At 39.0% G+C, this 24,351-nt stretch overlaps 1 protein-coding gene across 7 annotated transcripts in view; it reads right to left on the minus strand.

Moving 5' to 3' along the window:
• Positions 1–24,002, minus strand: part of ash1 (histone-lysine N-methyltransferase ash1) — a 54,032-nt gene extending 30,030 nt beyond the window's left edge. For 3 of the 7 annotated variants that reach the window (XM_087354852.1, XM_087354849.1, XM_087354853.1), the window contains exons 1-7: positions 23,734–24,002; positions 20,715–20,797; positions 19,617–19,760; positions 19,341–19,472; positions 18,684–18,914; positions 13,598–13,741; positions 11,421–11,672 (exon numbers count right to left, since the gene is read on the minus strand). In XM_087354852.1, the coding sequence (XP_087210978.1) occupies positions 11,421–11,672; positions 13,598–13,741; positions 18,684–18,914; positions 19,341–19,472; positions 19,617–19,736 (879 nt within the window). In that variant the 5' untranslated portion in view covers positions 19,737–19,760; positions 20,715–20,797; positions 23,734–24,002. Of the gene's footprint in view, positions 1–591; positions 962–11,420; positions 11,673–13,597; positions 13,742–18,683; positions 18,915–19,340; positions 19,473–19,616; positions 19,761–20,714; positions 20,798–22,782; positions 22,963–23,733 lie in introns of those variants that run through there. The other 4 variants (XM_087354850.1, XM_087354851.1, XM_087354854.1 and 1 more) reach the window with 4 other exon arrangements.
• Between the last annotated feature and the right edge of the window lie 349 nt (positions 24,003–24,351).

Below are 24,351 nucleotides of genomic sequence, written 5' to 3' on the forward strand. Positions count from 1 at the left end.
CTAAACTTGTCAGAACATATTTTATTTGATTCTTTGTGATTTATTTAACGACGACTGTTAGTCACAGTCCGGATAGGATCTTCCTCGGTGACAAAATCGTGACCGCCTTTACCCCCACACACGAATTTCATTAAAACTGTCTTAATGCCGGCTGTAACTCACAGGCTCCGACTGTGGAAGTGCTTGTGAAAATACGTAACTCATTTAACAACGCATCAATTTGTCACGAGACTGACAGAGCGAATGTAGGCCGATTTCCTCGACAACCCAAGACAAGTTTCCGGTGGTTTTCCTCAGTCTAACCAGGCACATTCCGAGGAAGCAGTAACGCGAAGAACGAAACGGCCGCCGGCCATTCCTTATATAATTAACATTCATGGATACCGTCCAGTCTCAATGAGCTTAGCCCCTGTAATATGGGCTTCCACTGCGCGTACGACTCCGCGAAATACCTATCGCGTTTAATGACGCATTACCGATCTGACGACAAAGTAAAAGCACCTGTTCACAAACGGGTCTTGATAATGCCTGTACCCCAGAAACGAAGGCATCCATGCTCGAGAAAATACGCAGTCTGCGAAGTAAAAGTACCTGGTGATAGCTTCTGAGGAGGTGGTTTACAATTTCCCATACATCCATAGTTCTGCCATCGGCATTCACACAATTTGCCAACCAACAGTTTCGCGAATCGGCCTCGGCATGGCTAATCATTGAGGACACTTGTCACCACTGACAGCTATCTCACGTATATGTGGGGTCCAGTGTTCGGTCATTTCGGGCCACACACAGATGTCACTATGACACAACACCACAAAACACAAAAGTGGTCACCAGTTTTCACACCACTGAGGGCCTGCACTCGCTTCATGTCTGGGCGCGTACTTGAGATGCCAGGCGACCGGCCGGTCTGTCGGCCATCAAACTCGGTAGAACAGGTTATACCGGCAAGGCAGGCACTCCATCATCAGACCGACACGTCATTGCGACGCGGGAAAATCTCGCCGAGTGACAAAGATCTCGCATCAATATTACTCACGCACGTACGCACGAAAAACAAAGGTATACCGGGGGGTGGATTCGGAGGGGTGTGTGTAATGTTTCATCGAGGTAATGGTTTTGCAATTGGTATGTGTGTGTGATTCATATTTTAACGCCATCCCCCGAACTTAGACCAGCAAGGAGGGCCACAGTTTCCCAACCGAACCGCAAATTGTAGTTCTGGTAATAAAAAGCAAAATTATCCGTCTAGGCGCCTCGTCATTAGAACGCATAGACAGCGAAGAAGTATTTCTAGCCTAGGCAATAGTTGGTGGTAAGTGATCAGACCACTTTACACTTCGAAATAGAAAAAAAAAATCTCCGGACACTTAATGGGCAGGAAACTGTCCTTCGTACCGGCGAACCAAATTCTGCGTTGCATTACGTTACACCAATATATATATATATATATATATATATATATATATATCGAAGCTGGGAAACGTTACTATATTACATCTCGGCTTCCTTAGCTTTCGTCTGCCGACTAGTTTGTCACGACGTACCCCCAGGCAGTCTAGTGAACACGGTTATGGGATGGAAGACCGGGGTCCAGTTTCTAAAAGGGCGACAGCGCCCAGACTGGCTCTGGGGCACACCCGGTCCCCTGAGTCACGTGCACCAAGGGATTCTCTTACAGGGTGCAAAGCAGGCCGGAGCGTGAAACTCGTAACTCACCGCGGTTAAAGAATTCGTAAAGCTCTACCTCCACCCCGAAAGTCTTCATGGCGTGGTCCTTAATGAAGTACGAGGACTTTATCTTTACCTCAAAATTACTTTTTCTTTTCCGTGTCTCGTAGGCGGTGTTTATGGTGTCACTGATCGAATAGCAGAGAAGAAGAAACGCTGATTTACCCTAGAAAGCGGGTAACGGAATTCAGTTTCAAACCCCTCAACCTTAAAAGGCGGGTATGTCCGACTTTATTTATTTTCTGCCCTTGTACACAATCTTAACTGCGAATGGTGGCTCTGAAACGTCGGTAAACTTCTACCAGACCACACGGCGCAACAAGCCAGAAGACAGTGGCCACCTTCAGGCTCACCGCAGTGAAAAACTCAAATCCTACTTAACTGCGAGTGCTGCAGGTTCATAACCAGCTCGGAAAAGAGATCATCGTCCAAAATCCAAAGGAATTCTGGAACGACTACGTAGCAGACGCGGCAAAATGTCGAATCAGATCTGTATCGTACAGTAGACAGTAAAGAGACGTTAGCCATAGCAAATAGTACAGAACAAATAAACCAGAATTAACCATACTAAAACATAGGGTTTTTAGGTCAGCCATAAATAAAGCCATCCTGCGTACACATGGAAAACAATCTCAGGCGGGTGTAGATAAAACGTAACAAAGCATTTCTACAGCTCTCTTATGACCTTAAGATACGGAACACAGAAGATGGAAACACGGATTATATTGACTATTTTGGGAGATTTTTATAGTTCGCGTGGCCACAAGATGCACCAGATGCTCCAAGATATGGATGGGAAGACTGTATAATGAATTAGGTACGATCTGAAAGCAATATGTGATCGTGGTCCACTTCCAAGTACCAACCCATCGCCTGTCAGTAAGCAGTATCGGTAAAAAAAAATATCAAATACCAGTCAAGTGAGCCAACCTCCGTGTCTAGAATCGAACGCGGGACTCCACTAAGCGAAACAATAGTGCCAACTCCAATTGTGAAGTTCTGTCGGGGGCAAAGTACCCTTTGAATCACCTCACGAAAACGGGAATGTAAGTAAGACCACATATTCAGACTACACGGGGCTACAACCCAGAAGACAGTTGTCTTCATACTCACAGCCGTGAGAACCTGAAATCTCACTTTGTGTCCCGGAATTCTCTCGAACAACTGAGAAAACTCTCAGTCAGGATAGACGGTCTCCGGACAGGGATTTCAAACCGGGACCTCCCGAATACTTCGATGTTTGTTAAGAGCAACATTTGGTCCTATCGTATTCCATTACGAGAAGGTTTAACTGGCTGAATCGGACGCCTAAAGGTGCACATTCTTTGTCACAGCGCACCTGCCCCTCTGAGTGGTGGTCATCACAGCGTGAGCAGGTGCTGGTCGCCCATCCTGATTGCAGGCTAATAATTTAATATTTACTCAACTAATCTAAGCCGTGTCCCACTGGAAGCCGCAAGATTGTAAGCTCCAGTGTGGAAATTATCGGTACTTCTAAAATGTAGAACTGAACTGGAGGATTTGATGTTCTCACGGCGGTGAGTCTGAAGATGGCCGACTGTCTTCTGGCTTGTTGCGCCATGTAGTCTGGAAGAAGTTTATCGACGTTCCAGAGATCCTTGCTGCCTCCATCATCAGGGCGTCGAGTCGCGGCTCATACACACATCAGACGACGGGTAATGCCCAGCGGTTGGCATAATCAATCAACGTCCAGACAGCCAGTGTTCCTCAGATCGCATGCCAATTAATTATCCTACTTTGTTCTATCGTCATATAACCAAAGCAGATGAGACAACGCTGCTTCTGGGCAGTACGCGAGGAAATACCCAGTTCGGATCCCGGTCGGGACCCAATAACTTTAACAAAATCCGTGTAGTCATCCCATATGATACAGTCGAGGCTACAGAAATTCAGCAACTGAATCACCGTCCCAAAACAAACGAAAGCCAAATTAATTTTCGTCAGAGCCAGAGTCATTAAACAAACACAGAGCCGGCTGGTACTGCGGTAAGGCTGCAGGCTTCCATTCATGTGGTACTCGGTTCAAATATAAGTCATTCCAACTAAATATTTTCGTAGGTTTTCTAAGATGTTCTAGGCGAACACAGCGACATCAAGTCAGAACAGGCGACGACCGCCTCCTTTTAAGTTCTTTCCCTGTCACATGACCTGACTCTGCTGCAGTCTATTTTCCACCAATCCGGTCTCAATTTCCCATTTCTTAAACTGTGAATTCCTCCAATTCTGTACCGAACAGATCCATCCCAGGGATTCGCCGAGTCGTTACATGCGTTTAATGTTTCTTGGTTGCACTGCAGTCATTTGACAGCTTTTTGTTTTGCTTTGCGAATGCCAGACATGTTACGCTACAGCAAGCACGGTTATGTTGCCATGGCTACGGAGTTCTGTTTCTGGAACGACTCGTTCAAAATGCAACTTTCGCCTTCTTGCAATCAACGAAGGCGGCCGTAGCTCCCAATTACAAATTTACGTCCATCGAAAACTCAATACAGTTGAGAGATTTCAGGTTCTCACGGCGACGAGTATAAAGACTTGACTTCTGGGTTGCTGCGCTGGTTATTCTCGTAGTTTACCGACGTTTCGGGGATGGCTGCTACCACCATCATCACTCATTTCCCTGATGATGGAGGCAGCAAGCACCTCTGAAACGTCGGCAAACTACACAGCGCAACAACTCAGAAGACGACCAACCACCTTGTGACGATCAGCGTCGCTCCCGCCTGCATCAGAAAACTGTTGAGGCGAACGCTGCAGGCCTGTAACCTCCTGATCATCCTGAAGGTGGGGGTCACCTAGTAGGGGCGTGTTCCGCATTGTCCCCGAAAAAACGAACAAAGGAAGACGGAAAGAATAAATTATCGTCTTCCTTCAATTATAATAGCGAAACATGGCGATGAACAGAACAGACCTACGGCTACCTTGGAAATAACAGCGGAGGCCTTGAAATCCGCATTCAATATTTCCACTTTCCCATACGGGGAAGGATCCGGCTGTTCTCCACTCCGAGACCATCACACCGGGGTATTAACTGTAAAAAATCTGCTCACGTATCAACCGTGTCTACTCGTTAAAAATATCCGACGTTTCAGGACTGCCTCCACCAAATCACACGTGTGTTTCAAGGCAGTCAACTCCACAAGATGGGCTTTCACCTCGTATAAAAGCCGACAGCTCGAAAAGGGATTAAACCGCGCGTTTCGTATCCAGAAATGATTATTCGATACGGCAATTGTTAAACGAAACACAAGTAAGAATAGTTTACTACTGCGCGGTGTTATGAACTCTGCTGTAACGGATGCACATCTGCTATCAACAAACATCCATGCAAATTTGGTACGAAAAATGAAGAACATCCGAAAATTATTTGTATTCCTAAATGGTGTACCTATTAAGGCACTTTGTCATAAAGTCTTTTTTATTAAACGGTAAATATGGAGTACGTCATTCCTTCTTAGAATAAGAAATGTAGTTCTTATCTTACTCAGGCGTTGAAATCCCCTCCTCCAACTCATTTATTTGCAGTTTATTTAACGACTACGAGTGTACAGCGTCGAGTGTTTCCATGATTAATGAATGATGAATCGGATTTTACACGGCTTACTCATCGCACTGATGATGGAGGCAGTAAGGACCTCTGTACCGACGTTAAACTTCTACCAGACTACACGGCGCAACAACCCAATCACTGAAGATTTCTGTCTTCTGGGTTATTGCGCTGTGTAGTCTGGTCGATGTTAACCAACGTTTCAGAGGTCATACTGCCTCCGTCATCAGGGCCCTGATGACGGAGGCAGTATGACCTCTGAAACGTTGGTTAACATCGACCAGACTACACAGCGCAACAACCCAGAAGACAGAAATCTTCATATTCACCGCTGTGAGAACCTCAAGTCTTACAACCCAATCACTCTTTAATTCTACTCTACAAAACTTAGATCGCTGAAATCAATAACTTAAATAACAACAGAATTTTGTAAACCGCGTTTATGGTAACTGCATGGAAAATAAGAATACGGTAACACAGCGAACCTAGTGAGGGAACAATGAAACCTGCCTTTACTACGCCGGATGTAATGTTTTTAAAACGTCAGTCAAAACCCATTTAAGGAATTTTACAAGTTTCGGGTCGTTTGCTGCAGACTAATAAATTTTTGTTTCGGTAATGTGAGATAGTAACATAAATACCGTCTCTCCGCTCATACAGGTTCGAATCTCGGCATGGTACTCTAATATTTTAAAGTAGGCCATGACCGTCTCATTCCAAATCAAAATTTTCCCTCGGCACTCGAATTAACGTCACTACAATCAGATACTCTGTCTAATCGTGCAATTTCAAAGTCACGTTGTGATGCGTCTCTCGATTGTTGTATTGATTGAGGAATGTTAAAATATTACAACTGTTTCCCCATAGTGTAATAGAAATCGTGCAACTCTGAAGCACTGGAACCCACCCAAAATTCGAGACGACAATAAGGATAGAATTGCATAAACTGACAACACGTGCGAGGTCGTCTCTCCCTCCGGAGTGCTTCGGTCGCCCTTGAACTGTCCCCAGTGCCTCTCCTTGACTTGTCCTGCGATGCTAGTTTGCTAATTCGCCAGTCTTACGTACTGACTGCACCAGAACAGTAGAGGGGTAATACATATTATAAAATGCGTACCCTAAGGACTTTCTCATCTCATTGGCCTTGGTATTCATTTGCTGCAGATGCATGTCTATTGTTGCAAAGCTGACCACACGACAGGCATGGTTCATAACCCGAGGGGCTTGCACCCCACTTGAGAGGTTGCATAACAGGGGGTGAGCAAACGATTACTGTTTAACCAATAATAACTTCTCTTTCCTTGAAATCGACGTGGATTCTGGCAGTAAAAAGGCAGTGGTTACTTTCAACAATTAAAATGATTATTTAAACGTCTTGTTTTTTCCTTGAATTATTACTATTATTACTGCTGCTATAAATAATGTTATTTTAAATGTGATTCTTGTACCTTAGTTCTGTGATGGATTCAGCATAAAATTCAGTGATCACTCATTCAAGCGCATTACGTAAAATTTTATAAGACTTCAGGTTCTCACTGTGTCAAGTATGAAGATGATAGTCTTCTGGGATGAAGACACAAGACAGTCTCCATCAATAAAATTACTTATAATATGATAGAAATCCTTATAAAGGTGAAAGAAAGTTTTCTCAGAAATTCAGAAGGGGGACAAAATCAAGGTCGGAAGATCAGAGTATGATGAAAATAGACAAAAACCACACAAGCACGTGAACCAGCAGGAATTTTTCCCTCCACTACCACATCCAGACAGACTCTGAAGTCCATCCAGCTTCTTATCCACCAGATACCAGTGCTAAAATGACTGAAGCACAAATCTGGCCATTCACCTAAACCCTCCACTTTCCTACGCAACTTACAGCACTGCATGGTCAACAATTATTAATCCCTGAATTTTCATAAATATTCACCACAAAGAAAAGTTTCAACTGATGAGTCTGTGTCTCGGTACAGTTCAATTTGCAGTGAAGCAGGAGATTTTTCCGTCTGTAAATGAACGTCAAGACTAATATGGTTATTTTTATTTTTATTTTAGTGTTCTGTCTGACGACAGGTCCATATGAACGGGATCCTTCCATCCTTTTCTCGGACTGGGACCTGTTCATATACGTTCTTGGCAGATGATCCAGAAGTGGTTTGCCATTGCCTTCTTCTGTGTGTGAATGGAGTAATTGTTGGGATGCCACGGAGGAAAACTCCGTGTTGCCTAGACCACGGCCTTGCCCAACACAAGTTATAAATTCGGGCACCACCAGGAATCGAACCCGAGACACCAGGATTACAAGGCCAGCGTTCTAAACGCTAGACCACCGTACAGAAATCTTAATGTACATGCGTACCACACCTGATGACAGAGATACTCTGGGGAGTTTTGTGAAAATTTTATCTGTTCATTTAAAAAAAAAATGCCAAACAGCATAACTAAACATTCCCATTTTAGACTGCAAAAACTGTTTACTGAGGCTGATGATGTAGGAAGCAAGAACTTCTACCAGAACAACCCTAAAAACAAGAAAAGGTTGTAACCCTTTCTTTCCTGGTTTTTAAATGTGAAACCAACATCCATGGTTTTCAACTAAACCTACCCGCTTCTCGTATTCCTGCTTCAGCAATGGAGGCACCAAACATCCTGTTCAGTGCTCACTTCCTGCCTTCTCACACAACAGGTATAAACGAAATAAAAGAACGCAACGCCACACCACGCAATTCTTACTTGGTACATTCTATGAAACATAACAGCCATATTGCTGTATTCTGGGATGACGTACCACGTTGTCCAGCAGACACTGACCAACATTTCAGAGGAGACTGCTGCCTCTATCATCATACTGTTTACATCTGATATCTTTATCACTGCTGTCTTCACAATTCTGAACATACCCTAAAATTGCTTCTTTAAGTTTTACATTCTCTAGAATCTGAATGTATTTTGGTCATTACATTTTCATAATACAAGAGACATGCATGCAGTTTCAAGATCACCAACTTTGTTAATTATCATTCTATTATATAAGAACCTTGAACTATCAATATTACAGTCAGATTCTTCACATTGCCTAATTATCCTTTATTGGTAACAAACTACATGATGCACAGTATTATCAGAAGGTCTGATAGTTGCTCAGCTCATCAAAAAATTCCCTGCTCTTAAAGAATCTGAAGGTTCATTACTTTGTTTACGAAGGCCTCCCAGTGCACAATATCCTGAGTCAGCTCAATCTACTCCATCAACTGACACCTATGTAAGATTTGAGGTTTTCACAGCGGTGAGTATGAAGATTTCTGTCTTCTGGGTACGCAAAGACATCTTAGGGGGTACGTGAAATTTAAACAAAAAATATTATTTTATGACAAACACTGAATAATCTGGGCCAGATTTAGGGTTAGCAACAGGAGAACCGGACGTAAGGACATTCGATTTAGGAACGCCATTTCTCTCTCTCTCTCTCTCCTTTATGCGATTCCTATCTGGGCAGCTAGTTTCATTTCATTCCACATAGTGCTTTGAAACCTGACTGAACACTATAGGGCGGGATCAACGTCAATCAAAATGAAACGCAGAAACCGCTTGAACCCAGAACCATCTCTGATCCTCGCACTCACGAAGATTTGTCCCCGAATTGAGGTGCTGGCGTGTCAGAAACAAGCCCATTAACAGGTCTGAACCGCATTAATCAATAATTGATGAAATATTTAAACATACAATTTTGCTTTAATAAAATACCTTTTTTCCTTTATTAATTTTTATATGACAGGCAATAAAATATTTGTTATTAATAGCTTGATTCTCTTTTTTCTTATTTAAAACTTATTATTTAATACATTATTTTCGATGTAATTTATTTAATTTATTTTAGATGTAGATTATATACTATGTATAACTTGAATTACACACCAACAACTTTGGGGGTACAAAGTTGAAGAGAAATTATATCTGGGGGTACGCGAACAAAAAAGGTTGAATACTACTGGTCTAAACTACACAGCGCAACAACCCAGGAGACAGAAATCTTCAACTGACACCTAATTTCCCTAAAATTCATTTCAATATTGTCCTTCCACCTAAGCCTGGTATTCATGTCAAAAAATTTTATTTCTGTTCCCCATTCATGTTGCATGTCCAGTCCATCTCATATGCCCTTGGTTCAATAATCCTTGCAATATTAGATAAAGAATACAAATTATAAAGATCCTCATGTAATTTTCTCCATCCTCCTCTTCCACTGGTGCAAATATTCTCCTCAGTACTTCATTCTCTAATATCATCAATCAATATTGTTCTCTCACATTCAGAGAAATGCTTTACACTCATATGAAATAACAAGTGAAATTAGAGTTCTTATATTTAAAACTTTGTATTATTAAAAAGGGCACAGGAAGACAAAAAGATGTTGAAATGAATGTAGTAAGTATAGCAAAAGTAAAGCTGTCCCACCATGCGCCATGCAAGCGCCTGGGGGGGAGGTTGTATAGCTCCTACTCATTCTTGACCATAGCACTCCATGGGGTGAGTGGTCAGCATCATGCCCCAGCAACGCTTTACCCCCGGGAGAGAGGCCCGGTATCTGGACACAGAAGCTAGAGGAAAAATCCTCTGCCCGTCAGGGATCGAACCCCGGTCATCCAGTCTGTAGCCAGTCAGTATACTGACTGATTCGGTACTGGATACTGAGAACGACCCATTCTTCAAGTGCCTCAGCACTGCGGGTCCCAACTTTTCGTTGGCTTGATCTATAGACATTCGGTAGGACTCCTTGGACGAGGGATTGGCTCGTCACAAGGCCTCTACCTGTACACAGGACAGCACAATACAGAAAAACGCAGACAAACATCCATGGCTTGAGTGGAATTCAAACCCACAGCCCCAGTGACCAAGCATCACAAGGCCCACGGCTTAGACCGCGCGGCCACTGCGGACCCCACTGACTGAGCTACTTCCCAAAATCATTTAGCTCTTATTTCCTCACAAATATAACTTTGATTTGTAGGGTGTTGATATTGGAGTTTTCTAAAGCCAACTACAGACACAGACAACAAAAACCAATGTTAAACCCTGTGCCATAACAGAAATGTGCACCCAAAGTCATACTCACAAGGGAATGGTCCGGTTGGTCATGTCAAAACCTGACCTGAAATAGAGAGCCCATCTAGTAATGGTGGTACACAAAATTTCAGCTGCTGATACGCTGTGCAAGGGTGCAAAAAAATTGCTCAAAATTCGAATGTACATTTAAAATTTGGGCCATCGCTCACACGTCTGACAGTAGTGTGCCTAGCAGTGGCACGGTATTCACCGGTGCATTGTAACGGAGAACATAAGCTAGGCACTGAGAAGGTAGCAAAAGACTAGTCTCTGAGGCGCTAGAAGCTTCTGTCTGCGCAGAACAAGCCAAATGCGAAATAGGGAAATGTGCAAATAAACCTTTAATTCGATGTTCGTAGCGTAAATTAAATATGTGCAACAAAAATGATGGGAAAATTTAAGTAGAGCTTAAAATGGATTTTTATTGAAAAGTCTAACAAAGCAGCATATAAAAATTAAAATCATCTATCTGCTTAATTAAAGAATATAGTACGATTTAATGTAGTTAAACATCTATTTTTCTGCGTTGTACATTAGTACATGTACACAGTAGGCCATGGATGAGTGAACAGTCTTTTGTTTCAGTGCAACGTCTCCACAAAGCAGCATATTATATAGATAGAAGGCTAATATGTACGCACCTTTAAATTACGTGTGTGTGTGTGTGTCTTTCACTGCCTTTTCAGTGCCTGGCCCATGCTCTCCATTGCAATGTACCGGTGAATACCATGTCATTGCTAGGCGCACTGCCATCAGACGCATGCGCGATGGCACAAATTTTAAATACACATTAGAATTTTCAGCAATTTGTTCACACCCTTGGAGTGTATCAGCAGCTGAAATTTTGTTTATAATCATTACTAGATGGGCTCTCTAGACGAGCAAAATTTCAGGAGAGGTTTTGACATGACCAACCGTACCTTTCCCTTGTCAGACCAGTTACGATGACTGCCCCTGACTAAACACGTTAATAGACCTCACCTGCCAACAATTCTTCATTTAACTACAAAACATGCAGGCACAGTACCTTATCCCTGTGTGGTGTGCGCCCAACTCCATGGACTCTGCTGCAATCCCGGGTTTCCACCAGTTTCTTCCGGCCCTCCAATTTCTTGCTGCTGCTAGTTTTGGCACCTAGTCTCGTGACAGCCTGAACCTGAGTTGGTTTCTCCTTGCCATTTACTTTAGCCCCACTTGTAGCAATTTTCCTCACCTCAGTATCTTTAGTAGCTGTTTTCTTTGTAACTTTGAGAGCAGCAATCTTAAGTTTGAGACCTCCCTGTAGATCAGTAAACAATGCAACAATCAGAAATAATGTAGCCTTCCTTGGGATCACAGTACAACAATCAGAAATAAGTTGCATCTCTGTGAATCAGGAAACAATATGGCCTGCCTATGGATCAGGAAACACTGAAATAATCAGTAACATTTCAAATGAAAACCAATGTAGGATTAACTGGGATTACCAAACAATGACATAATGGCAACAACTTGGCCTCCCTCAAGATTAGTAAATGTTACAACTGCCCGCAACAGTGCTAAGTTTCCGGATGTACAGAACCAGTGGTTTTCAGTTTGTTGCAGCATTTGCAATTAAGATTTATTTCTACACATTTAGCAATATTTCACAAAGTGTGGTAACGGCAAAGAGAACTTTCAGATATGTTTCATTATCCAATTGGCCAGTGCTGACATACTGCAGAGTAGGGACTTACATGAGATTTAGAGTAAATTTAATTTGAGTTCAGTGTAATCAATAAACTATTATTTTCTCAAAAATCACTACCATAGAAAAATATAAAATCATGCATATAAACAAAACTGTTTACACTTGAAAGAACAGTTTTGTTTGTATTCATGATTTTATATTCCAATACACTGCATGGTATGTAAGGTTTTAAGATCACAGAAAAAATTGTATGTAACACAAAATACAAATCTCCTTTGGATCTAGAACTCTTTAGATGCAGTATACAGAGTAAAGTAAAGCTGTCCCACTACACACCATGTAGGCGCTTGGGGGGAGGGAAGGTATAGCTCCTACTCATTCTTAACCTCTGCACTAGATGGGGGCGAGTGGTCAGCGTCACGCCCAGGCCACGCTTTACCTCCCGGGAAAGGACCCCGGTGCCCAATACATTGGAGGCTGGGTGGGCCCCAGAGCCAGTATGAACAAAGAGGCTAGAGGAAAAATTCACTGGTCCCTTTGGAGATCGAACCCCGGTCGTCCAGTCCCTAGTCAGCCACTATACTGACTGAGCTACCCCCAGCTCATTTAGATGCAGCATACATTTAACAAAATACAAGTGATTATTATTTATGACTTTACAAAGTGTTATATGGACTGTGACAGGTTTGCAACAATATACGTTCATTCTCCATAAACAAAAATGAAAGAATGCATCTAAAAATTATATATAATCCAAAACAGGAATGCACATCTTCACTTTTGTTATGTTAGTCCCTAGTATTAAGATACTTAATTTCAGTTTCAGTGCTCAAACCTTTCACTACAGATCTCAACGCTCAAATGCATAAGCCTGACTCTAAACAGTGGTAAGACAGGGTGTCATGTAAGCAGAGAAAAAGTTAAAAAATACTTTCACAGCTGGCATACTACACAGAATATCTATTTTGTACTTGCTACCATTCAGAATTAATTCAAATATGATTCATGAAACTTTGTGGTTCCATCTACTTGTTAATAAGGCACTAAAGGAGAAATGTCAAAGTGGACATAAATGCTCAAAATATTCTACCACACATACGGAACATGCATACTTCAAGAACATTTAGAATGGCTTAACTATTCATAACATTTCTGCAGCTTTTACAATAAATGCCCAAACAAACTGCCCCATCCTCTCCAAATACCTCCCAAAATATTGTCTGCACATATTTCCACATGACAGCCTAATAAAAGTGAACATGTCTGAATCATACCATGAAGTCAGTTTTTCTGGAGGCATCTGGAGGGAAAAAATTGTGCATAATATTTGTATAAATACGGCTCTCAAGTTTACATTTTGCTGAGGACTGATAAGATGTTAGTGATAAGAGCACATGCAATCATTCATGCATTGGGTAGTGTTTGAACCTGTAACCTTGGACTACTAACATGCTCCACGAACCATACTGCAGCACAGGAGGAAAACATAGAAAGAGGTAGCTGAAGAAGCTGCTGCTGCTGCTTATATTACAAACCTGATCGAAATTAGTCTCCCTGATGGAAAAGGTTTGGTGGGTATGTGAGGATCGACCGCTTGAGCAAGCGCTGCCTGATGAGCAGGAGCTGCTGCCTGAGTCTGAATCCGAGTCGCTCCAACTGCACGAGCCACTTTCTGAGCCCTGTACACACATTACACACCAGTGGCTCTCAGTCCTCAAGGACGCTTGTCAAGTTTAAGTGTTAGTTACCATAACAAAGTGCTGCTGGTTCAGATTAATTAGTGATGACACCATTAAACCAAAGACAATGCCAACATTCCAGTAGCTATAAACAAGTTTGGTCCATTTAATATGGTAGATTCATTCCAAAAGCAATTGTAATCATTTTAAGATGGCAAAACTGTTAGGCATAATTAGTTTCAATTATATAAGAAGGGGCAGAGAATTTACAAGAATGAAGTCCCAAAGAGAATACTACTGAGTGGATTTTCTACATGTGCACTTCAGCTACGTGCTATGTGTTTTGTATTCTGTCTCATATCCTTTACACTTCACAACAATCTTAATTCTTATGATGACTAAATGGAGTTATGTTTTCTGTCTCTGTATCCAGCTTCATGGACTGATGTGATGAAAAATACAAAATACATACCTGCCAATCTGTATACTTTCACATCAGTGTCTGCTGATGGAAACAGAGTGCTTCGAATTTTCAGTTTTATTCTATATCAGCACACCTGACCACTGAAGGAGACATCATTTTTCATCTTTTGTCACCACATCAGCTAATTCCTTTCACAAGTATTTCAGATACTTGAAATAGTAATTAAAATAGATTTGAAGAACAAAAGTGTATATTAATAAATTTAGTACAGGAATGATGCTATGATCTTACTGTCTTCATTGGCTGTAAGAATCATGGTTTTAAAGTTTCACAACAGTCTCATATACCCAGTCTTAAAAATCAAAAAGGCGTTCAGAACATATGTTCTCCAATGTCAATAATTTTAAACATCTTTATATAGTGCAACTAAACCACCAACTAACAACAGCTGCTGATGTTTCAGGAAGCCAGACAGAATTAAGCAACATGCACAAACATATCACCAATTATATTTACAATGGAAAATTTTATATTTATGTTCAACCCTGGCAATAATTAATGAAAATAACATACAGTATTGTACAAATTATGTGCACAGAAAAAATAATTCAATATGATTCAGATTTTTCATTTTCAGTGATGATAGTAGCAGGTGAGAATATGATGTTAGTGATTTAACAAAAAATACAAAAAGCATAAAATAATAAAATCCAATAACACAATTCCACTGAGGGTGCCCAACACTTCAGAAGTTACAGAAACACTGAATAACACAGTTTCTTCCTTCAGACATTTGGTTGCCTCAGCAGCAATAGCCCTACACTCTGAATGTGATCAGCCTTGCAAGCAATGTGTTTATATCAAAAAGCTATGTACAGCAATAGCCCAATGTTGAACCTGGGTTAAAAAAGTAGATTTAAAATTTCAAACAAATGATGATAGATTCATAAATGTTTCTCTCCATTGTTTGGGTTTCAGTACCTGTGCTTAAAAAGTGACTTTTGTACCACTGCAACCTTCTCTATTCAAACACATTTTAACACAATGAAAATTATCTTACTGGGATGGGACATTTTATCTCAGGACATTTCATGCCTTTATGGAACACAAAGGTTCACTATATAGTTCATAATAGCAGACCACTGGATCCTATTCTAAGCTGGAACATTAAGCCCTGAAGATGGAGACAGCATTTTTCTCCAAATGCAGGCATCTAGTGAACAGTCAACCCATAAAAACAGCATCATGGATTAATACAGTTCACACCATCTCACTCGATTTCTATAAGATCCATTAACACACTGAATGCCAGTATTTAATTTCAAGCCTTACTTTAAATGCCACGACTTGAAGCCCTAAATCAGAGTTTAATGGCAATAACAGTATTAAAGCCTCTCCAATTTTGGAAGTAAATGTGTTAAAATATTATTTCCCCATCCTGTCCAGATCTCCCATGAGGAGTGGATTTCCAACTAAAATTGTGCACACATTTTCAGCTCTCTCAGTATTAATCTTAATTCTTCAATTAGGGTGAAAGACTAGGTTTCATATCCATTCAAAATAACAGGTAACATTAAAGTTTTATTTTTCTTTAATATTAGTCAAGAAGAAAATGATTCTGAACTGAATGGTAGCAAGCATATTTCCCATTTAATCCATTAATTTATTTTTGAGCACAATTTTGAAGTTTCTGTCATTTCCAAATATTTTAATATTGGCACTTTTTAACAGTGCATGAAAAATCTTTGTATTATAATTTTGCATTGCGTGTGATAAGACTTAAATTTTGCAGTTTCCTTCTAGCATGTAAGAGTTTCTATGTTGTACGACATTTGTTTCCATACAATAAATTAAATTCGCCAGCATAAACCAAAAACAAATGAATCCCATTCAATCCTAAACCCTTCTGATTTTCTTTGACCTTCCTAATTCAATGAGAATGAGTCCCAGTATGTACTATAACATGTCGGTTTCTGTAACGGGGAGTAGCAGCTCCTGTGCCTAACCTCCATGCTGGAGGATAACATCTCGTCAGATATCTGTAACTACTTATTCAATATATTTTCAGCTACATTCTTCCTGTTCTATAATAGAGCTTTGTAATATGTACCAACACATCTTTAAAAATGAGTATTCCCTATGACCTACAATCTTTAATTTTGGGATGGGTATGTCACAAACAGTAAAAATGCTTTTCACAATGAGTCCTGAAAAATTAACCTGGAAATAATTAAAGCCCAAGAGAAAACAGTATAGTCCAATTACAGCTGAGTGTCTATCAAATAACACACCTATCCTAACACAAAATTATTAATAAAAATGTGAGGTTGTCATAAAACAAAACAAAAATTTGTACAAGATCTGTGACTCTGACGGTCATGAAGATGTTATGTTGGTCTTGTGGGTAGTAATATCATACAAACTTGTAGGTAGATATCAACATTCATCCAAAATGTTGGCATCTAACTACAAGTTCACAAAGCATTAAAACCCAGAAGACCAATACCAACAAAAACAACAATTGTTATATCATTATTAGATTACAAATCCAATGAACTGATCTTAAGTCAATGACTTGTTGGTATACACCTTCTGGTACCTACGATGATAAAAGAAAAGTACCATAATACAATTTTTATGCAGTACATCTTGAAACAAAATACTGGGTAATAAGAAACTACTGAACACATCATATATTCATATACAATGTAATATATGTTTATGATAATACAAAAGAAACTCCACACACTTGTAGAATTAATTCTTCCACTGAACAGAATGTACATAAATACAGCACCACTAAACAATTTAAATCACTTACAAGCCGTTTTAAGCTTACATTTTCATATCTGTTAACAATGAAACACAGCAAATAAATTATATGGCTCTTCTGGACTAAAACCCCTTTCCTATACCCACAGGCAAACAACAAAATATTCAAATTTAACAAATGTAAAAATAGTAAAAAAGGTTCTAGTTCACACTACCTCTAAAATGTCAAACATTTGCTATAAATAATTAAGTTGATTTGTTTATACTGTATTTTATACGTGTAACATTTTCAATTAATATTCTAAATCCGAAAAAATGTATAACACATTGCAACTGAACCAGCTCAAATGCTTAAGTTATCATAAGAATCATACTTACTTAACACTTATAACCAAATGAGTATTATTTTTACATGCTTTTATCAATTTCAGTCCAGGCTGATTCTGAAAAGAATTTCACTCAAAGCGGAAACAATGAGAGGAGTTATAATATGCAAATGAAAGCTGACAACATTTAAGATGGGAAACAGGGAAAGCAAATTTGAATTTACCATCTGTGTCAGTAATAGGCAACTGCCTTGTCACCTTGTTATGGAAAACAAGCTGATAACGTACTACCGTCATCAAGCGTGAAAAATAAATGATCCACTAGTTGAGATGAAGCAGGAGCAGAGTATGATGACAATGTGAAAAACCATGCTATATTAATAACTGCTGTGAAATCTAAGGCCAGAGTATTCAAAGTAAATGGCCTGTTATAAGGCTACAGGCACATCATGGACAAATATCTGCCTTACGCGTGTGACCACAGTCCCATACAAATGGCATCAACTCAAATTAATCATAATGTTAAGGTAACACAACAGGGGTTGCACAGGAGCATAAAAAGACTATAGGAACACATGCACTGGGCATCGCCAATACATCCCCTGAATAGGCCACATTTTGAAGCCATGTTCATACTGTAGCACAGAAATAATGTTTGAAAGACAGCATTATGTACATCATAAACAAATTTAAAATTTGCCTTAATCTGAATAAATATAAATGAAATGAGTTACAAGTATACATTAATTAGTAGTAAAGCAATGTCTTTGCAAACCATATGCAAAAATTAAAAGTGGGGTAACAATGCAGCAACCATGAAAACAAGTTGGTTATTTTATGGTCAGAGTAAATACAAACAGTTCTAAATATTACTATAAAAGATGCTGCTTTTCTTAAATTTGGACCAGTCAAAGAGAGGTCAAAATATTATGGATATTAGCTGGAGTCAACCAGGGGCAAAAGTTCCAGCCTGGATAGAAGCGTACCATCAGACCACTAAAACTGGAGGAATAAAAAAGGAATGTTTTACCATGTAATATGACAGCAGGATATTATTCATTATTATTGTTATAATCAATACCATAATTATCATTATGATAATTACGATTATTTTGCCAGTGTTATTAAACCTCAGCATTTCAGTGTGACTATTGGGAGAATTTAATATAGCATTTATGCTTGACCTGATTTTCAGACCAGAAATGCCACTGGCTACAACAAAACTGCATCTGTTTAAATGCTTTCAGACGATAAAAAATTCTTCGCTTACACAAAACCACAATGTCTTGTATTGTCATTCTGAAAACATTATAGATCTGAGATGAAGAGACAGAGAGGAATAATCTGGTAAAAATTCACAATGTAGCAATTATACTACCTCACTCTCTGCACATGTACAAATATGATTGTTCACACTTACCTCTGAGTCGCTAACAGAACCATTAGCAGTCTCTGAGTCGCCTGAATCACCGTCACCATCAGAATCTTGACTGTCTGATTCGTCTGCATCACTCTCATCACTTTCACTGCCCCCAGCTTCTCCAAGGTCCTTTGATAACTCTTCCTTCCTCTCATCTTTGTCTTGACTCCACAGAGCATCAACACTAGCCAAAGGAGTTTTAGGAGCTGTCAGTGATGTTGCTGGAGAACCCTGGTCATAATAAAACATTCATGCTCAGTTTAGTCAGTGTTAATAAAGTACACATATTCTTCATAGAAAACTGAACATCAAGATGTCAACTGTAATGCTGATAACCTGAAACCTACACTGTTCCACATTGCATGGCACTTGATAGCAAGACAGTAAATACCTATGAAGCAAATAATGTGACACTAATACCAACTTCATATTCAAAATGTTACTGCAGAATTTGTTAGCCTTTTTCATGTTGAAAATAGAAAATCTAGATCAGAAAATCCTAACATCTCTACTAGAAAAATGTTCTTGGCTCCTCTGTTATTGTGGTATTGATAGAACTTTAATTAATCAACTACCACAGCAAATGATGAATGAGACTGATCATAACATTTTCAAATACACGAATGCTGAACAGATACCCACACCCACATCACATACCTTGATAGCATCCATATCCACCGTGGAGGGAAGATCGTCTGGTTCAGAGTCCTCATCAGCTGGACGATGGATCACTGCACTCCATGCAGAACTTGTTAACAGTGGCAATGAATCACTTGACACTGCCCCATACTGAAATTTCAACATGAATACACAATACTAATCTACAATCAGACAATTTAATAACACTGTGACAATACTACACTGTAAAGAGAAAAATCTGAATCACTGAAAATTTCAAAATAGCGGCTTGAATAGCACAACACAGAACCTCACCTTCTTAACATCACCGGTAGATGTTCTGCGATTAATGATGTCCTCTCCCCCACCCTCGTACTGTGTATTTGTATAAACTGGTGATGTTTTATCTAGCTGGGGCATGCTGTAAAGTTCCATTCAGCTTTCACTGGAACAGCATTGCTGCAACAAAAAATCAAACATGAGAGCTCATTCTGTTCTAATAAAGGAAACAATAACAAGCGATTAAAATGGCCAAATGGCCACCTGTAAGCATAACAAACTGCTAGTATATACCAACAGTGATTCATGTGCACACAAGAAACAGGTGCCAATACTGAGATGACAAGGAATAAATGGTGTGATACAGGTGTTTATAACAAACATTAAAATGTTCAATTTCACATATTAATTCTGCCAGCACAGCCAAAGTTCAACTGTACAAACTTTGTTCTACACAACAAGATACTGGTTTGATGTAACACTGCTTACCACCATAAACAAATACATCACATTTGACAGGTTGAAAAACTTGGGTATATGGGTGTATTCTGTAAATAAGTTTTCTGAAGTTCATTTGCTTGAAGGTTATGGCAGCATGTTATTTCATTAGAAAAAGAAACAAACACAAAACACTAGTCAGAATATTCTGTCATAAATTTTCTCCTGTTTCCCTAGAAGACCCATAAACATGTCAAATGTCTGATGGGAGGTCCTCCACAGCCTATCCACTCACAATCTAACAGTCAGATGGTTTACACAGGAGTACAAAAATTTTACAAATTGTGGCTGCTCCACAATAAAGCCAAGAATCCCAACAATGTAAACAGTAAATATGGCAGCCCATTCACACTGGACTAAACATTTCAGTACTTGACATGTGTTCAAGGATGGCCATTCATTCAAGCACTGGCCTTGACCATACTGCTGCTACATTGACTTATTATTTTGGCAGAAAATTTTTAGCTCAGACATAAGCCTTCTTTTCTGCTTATTAAGTTGCAATAGAGATGCATCTCAATAGCTTCCCAAATAATGTGATGCCCAAAAATTAAATAATGAATATGGACAGAGTCTTACGGCATTAACTGTTAATATCAGTTCTTCAAAATCCTAACTACATTAACAAACGCCTACCAATGTATTTTGCTGTCAGCATACGCTATTGTCTGCAGTTCCACCTGATATCCACATCCTCAGTTTTCTGTTTTTCATGGTACCTGTAAATGTTAAATGAAGTTCATCCTGATTTAGTTGTGTTAATTTATCATTGTTAATGAAAAATGATCAATGCACATACTTCAATCTGAAGACACAGAAGTACTGACTGTACCTGTTCACATGGACAGTCAGCAGAATATGAAAATATCAGCTATCTAGATGGGCCAGTTTCAACCATTCAAACAAAGATAACACGAAATAGTAGTAATTGGTTACAATGTATATTTAATTAACTTTAATAGAGATGATACTAAAAAAATAAGAGGTACTTAATATAACATTAGAAGCATGAATTTTCAATGATTAGAGCAACAAGCAACATGCTTTAGATATAAAAACAACGGACATCAGACAATCCACCTAGCATGATTTCCAAGGATACTTTAGAAACTGTAACATTTACTCCTGAAATGTAAGAAATGCTGTTTCTTATCATTCTAAATTCAAATATAACAGAGGTTTCCTACTGGTCCGAACTGAAAAGATATTTTAAGTCACTTTAATTTATGCTTGGTGGTGTGCTGAACACAAATTAATCTATAAATATGGCTTTCAGGTGGGATCTGCATTGGATATTTGGTGTTAACCAACGTTTCAGCAAACAAATTACTTTAGAATTTAAAATACCCGGAAAGAATCAGACAAACTGTAGGACTAACTTTTGTCCCTTTCCTGACAATGAGGATATGAGCACAGTGTTCTCTGAATCATGTGAACCTTTCAACCTGATTGTTATACCCAGAACTGCCAGTGAAAAAAATTGGAAGTAAAAACTCAACAAGAACTTAAAAAAAAATCTTATAAAACAGGAAGGTAAGGTTTCACTCTTCACATTCAAAATAGGGCAGTCATATATACTGAGGTACAAATGCTTCATGGGAATCAAACAAAAATTATTTATAAATAGTTTTCTCCAGCTTCCTGACATCCACTTCACATAGCCTACCCTCACATACAACAAAACCTCTCCCATAGCGTTACTAAAATGGGATCAAAATAGCTGTACACCTGAGTAGACTGGACCACACAACAAAATAAAAGCCAGAAACAAACAGCAGCAGTGCCATACACATCATTCTTTTTGTGAATTTGCCTTAAAATAATATCAGCATACAAAATAATTATCAAAAACATACAACCATAAATTCATATTGCATACACCACTTGTATGCACTCTTGTGCCTATGCATCGCGCCATAAAGTTGAACAAGAGTGTAAAGGCTCAACATATTTTCTGACAAAAGCAACAGAAAATAATCATATTCCAACTGCCTTTAAATATGAAAAAAATGTGTTACCAGTATCACCAGACAGGAAGTCAAGCATAAATCAGAGCTATTGTGAATGTGTGTGTGTGTGTGTATGTAGGGGGAGGGGTTTACACATAGAAACTTCACAACATCGTGTCATTCCCTAATCATTTTGCTTGCAACTCCTTCCTACATATCCTTGTTAACTATCTACACAAGTTCACTACTTTGAAAAGTTTACAGTCACTCAACCAGTCCAGGTAAACCCCATCTTCATTAAACCCAAAGGTTCACTACCACAAGAAAACTTTCTCTGAAACTACATAATACCATTACCTCATATATGAGTTTCTGTAGCATGCATTTTTCATGCCCTGACCCATCATAAACTTCACAGAGTTTGTTTACTTTTCACTTACAAGATCTAACACTAACATATCACCAAATTAAAATATAAAAGTATGTTAAATACAAATATATTCCTTTTCAATTTAAACAATACGATTACACACATTAGCATTGTTTAGCACGACAAAAGAATGAAAGATATCAGCCACATCTAACTGTAAACCTACTATGTTATTTTTATTACTTTTATACAGTCATATAAAATGTCACAATGTATCCACAAAACAGCTTATGCCAGGATACAGGAATTAACAATTTCAACACTGCTTCTGCCAAACATTCATATATAGGTGTTTCCTATCACATGATAAACATTGTTTACATACCTCCAAACAGGTTGTTGCTTCTCCAAACTACTTGTTTTCAGTTCAAAATTTTTCACACTACATACTTATTACAAAGTCAGAACCTCTATTTCAAAACCACAACTTTGGGTCAGGTCACCAACATTTTGAATAAATATAGTGGCCAGACCACATATGAAGGACCTAGAAATATGAAGTACTATTTATTTGCATTAGAAGAAAATTACGACGTCCTACTGCAATAACAATCTCAATTTTCTGTCTCGACTGTATATGAACAATAAAAGTATCGTTCATGAAAAAAAACTCTCTGCTGCTCATGTCTTAGCACTATTAAGCTCCTTCCGTTACTCCAATCGTTAAGCCTACATGAAAGAACAACCGCATCTCATTAGTATTTCCATACGCCTATTATAAAATTACTATGATTATTTTAATATGTCTAACTCCAATATGACTAAATAAATGATTTACTAGGATGCCAAGCCATAAACATCGTTATATACTATAAAACACAAAAGAAGGTCAGTATTCTGAAAGAAGAAGGTTTGCTACTGGATTGAACCCCAATTCCCTCCCCCCTCTTATTGAACTGTTAAAAACTTATACAACCAAGGCCATTACGGTCTTAAAGCAGCACAAGTTAATAACGTCTATGTCCACAATAACTAAATAAAACACCATTTGGATAAACGTCTGTACAACAAATTATTTCACCATTACAACTGCCAACCTAATATTCTCATTATCACCCCACATTATCAAAAGACGCACAGTATTTACATCCACTCTACACCCAATTAGCTGTAAACTTCCGGTTGTTCAATTCTTTTAGTAGCAAAATACTGTACACTACCTCAAACACCATACACAATTTAAACCTGCATGAGAAGGAACCTAAAAACAACTCAGAAAGGTCACATTATAGTTTAGACACACAAACTCATTCACATAAACAAGAAAATTGTTTACCTGAAACCTGAACCACTTTCATCATAAACACACAAAGCTAAACAAAATGGCGATGAATAATTGGTCAACGGATGGAAGGTGACGGCGAGGGCAGAAAGCATGGGGTACAGCAGTCCACTTATTGAACTTTTTCCGGATGTTCTGATTTTTGATTTCGGCACTTGCTTTAAACTCACTTATAAACATTCATTTTGTTTCATGACAACTATTTATTGACCGTTTATCATAGCTACACGTATATTAAAGTTCCAACGACACCCCTAGATGTCACTCACCGCTCACACCGCCATCAATTCAGGACAGCCAATATCACGAACAATTTATCACTAGATTAGATCATTGACATGGAAACCGGAGTACTACAATGCCACAATAACATAGTGGCATTTACTAACATATGCATAGAGACCTTTATGTAAAATATCCTTTAGAAATGTAAGAAATGGAGACAATGAATTTCACATCAACATAATCAATGTAATTGTGACAACTACATACAATGTATCCGTACCTCAGATTCAGAATTTCCTTTTATAGTTTTTCTTGTGGTATTGCAGTATTTACAAAATACCACGTTAGACCGTATTGTAAATACCGCTAATTCAGCTCTCAACACAC

Source organism: Zootermopsis nevadensis, unplaced genomic scaffold, assembly GCF_977971745.1.
Source record: "Zootermopsis nevadensis isolate Lab colony 2312 unplaced genomic scaffold, Znev_1.0 Znev_ptg000024l, whole genome shotgun sequence".
In the NCBI taxonomy this organism is placed as follows: domain Eukaryota; kingdom Metazoa; phylum Arthropoda; class Insecta; order Blattodea; family Termopsidae; genus Zootermopsis; species Zootermopsis nevadensis.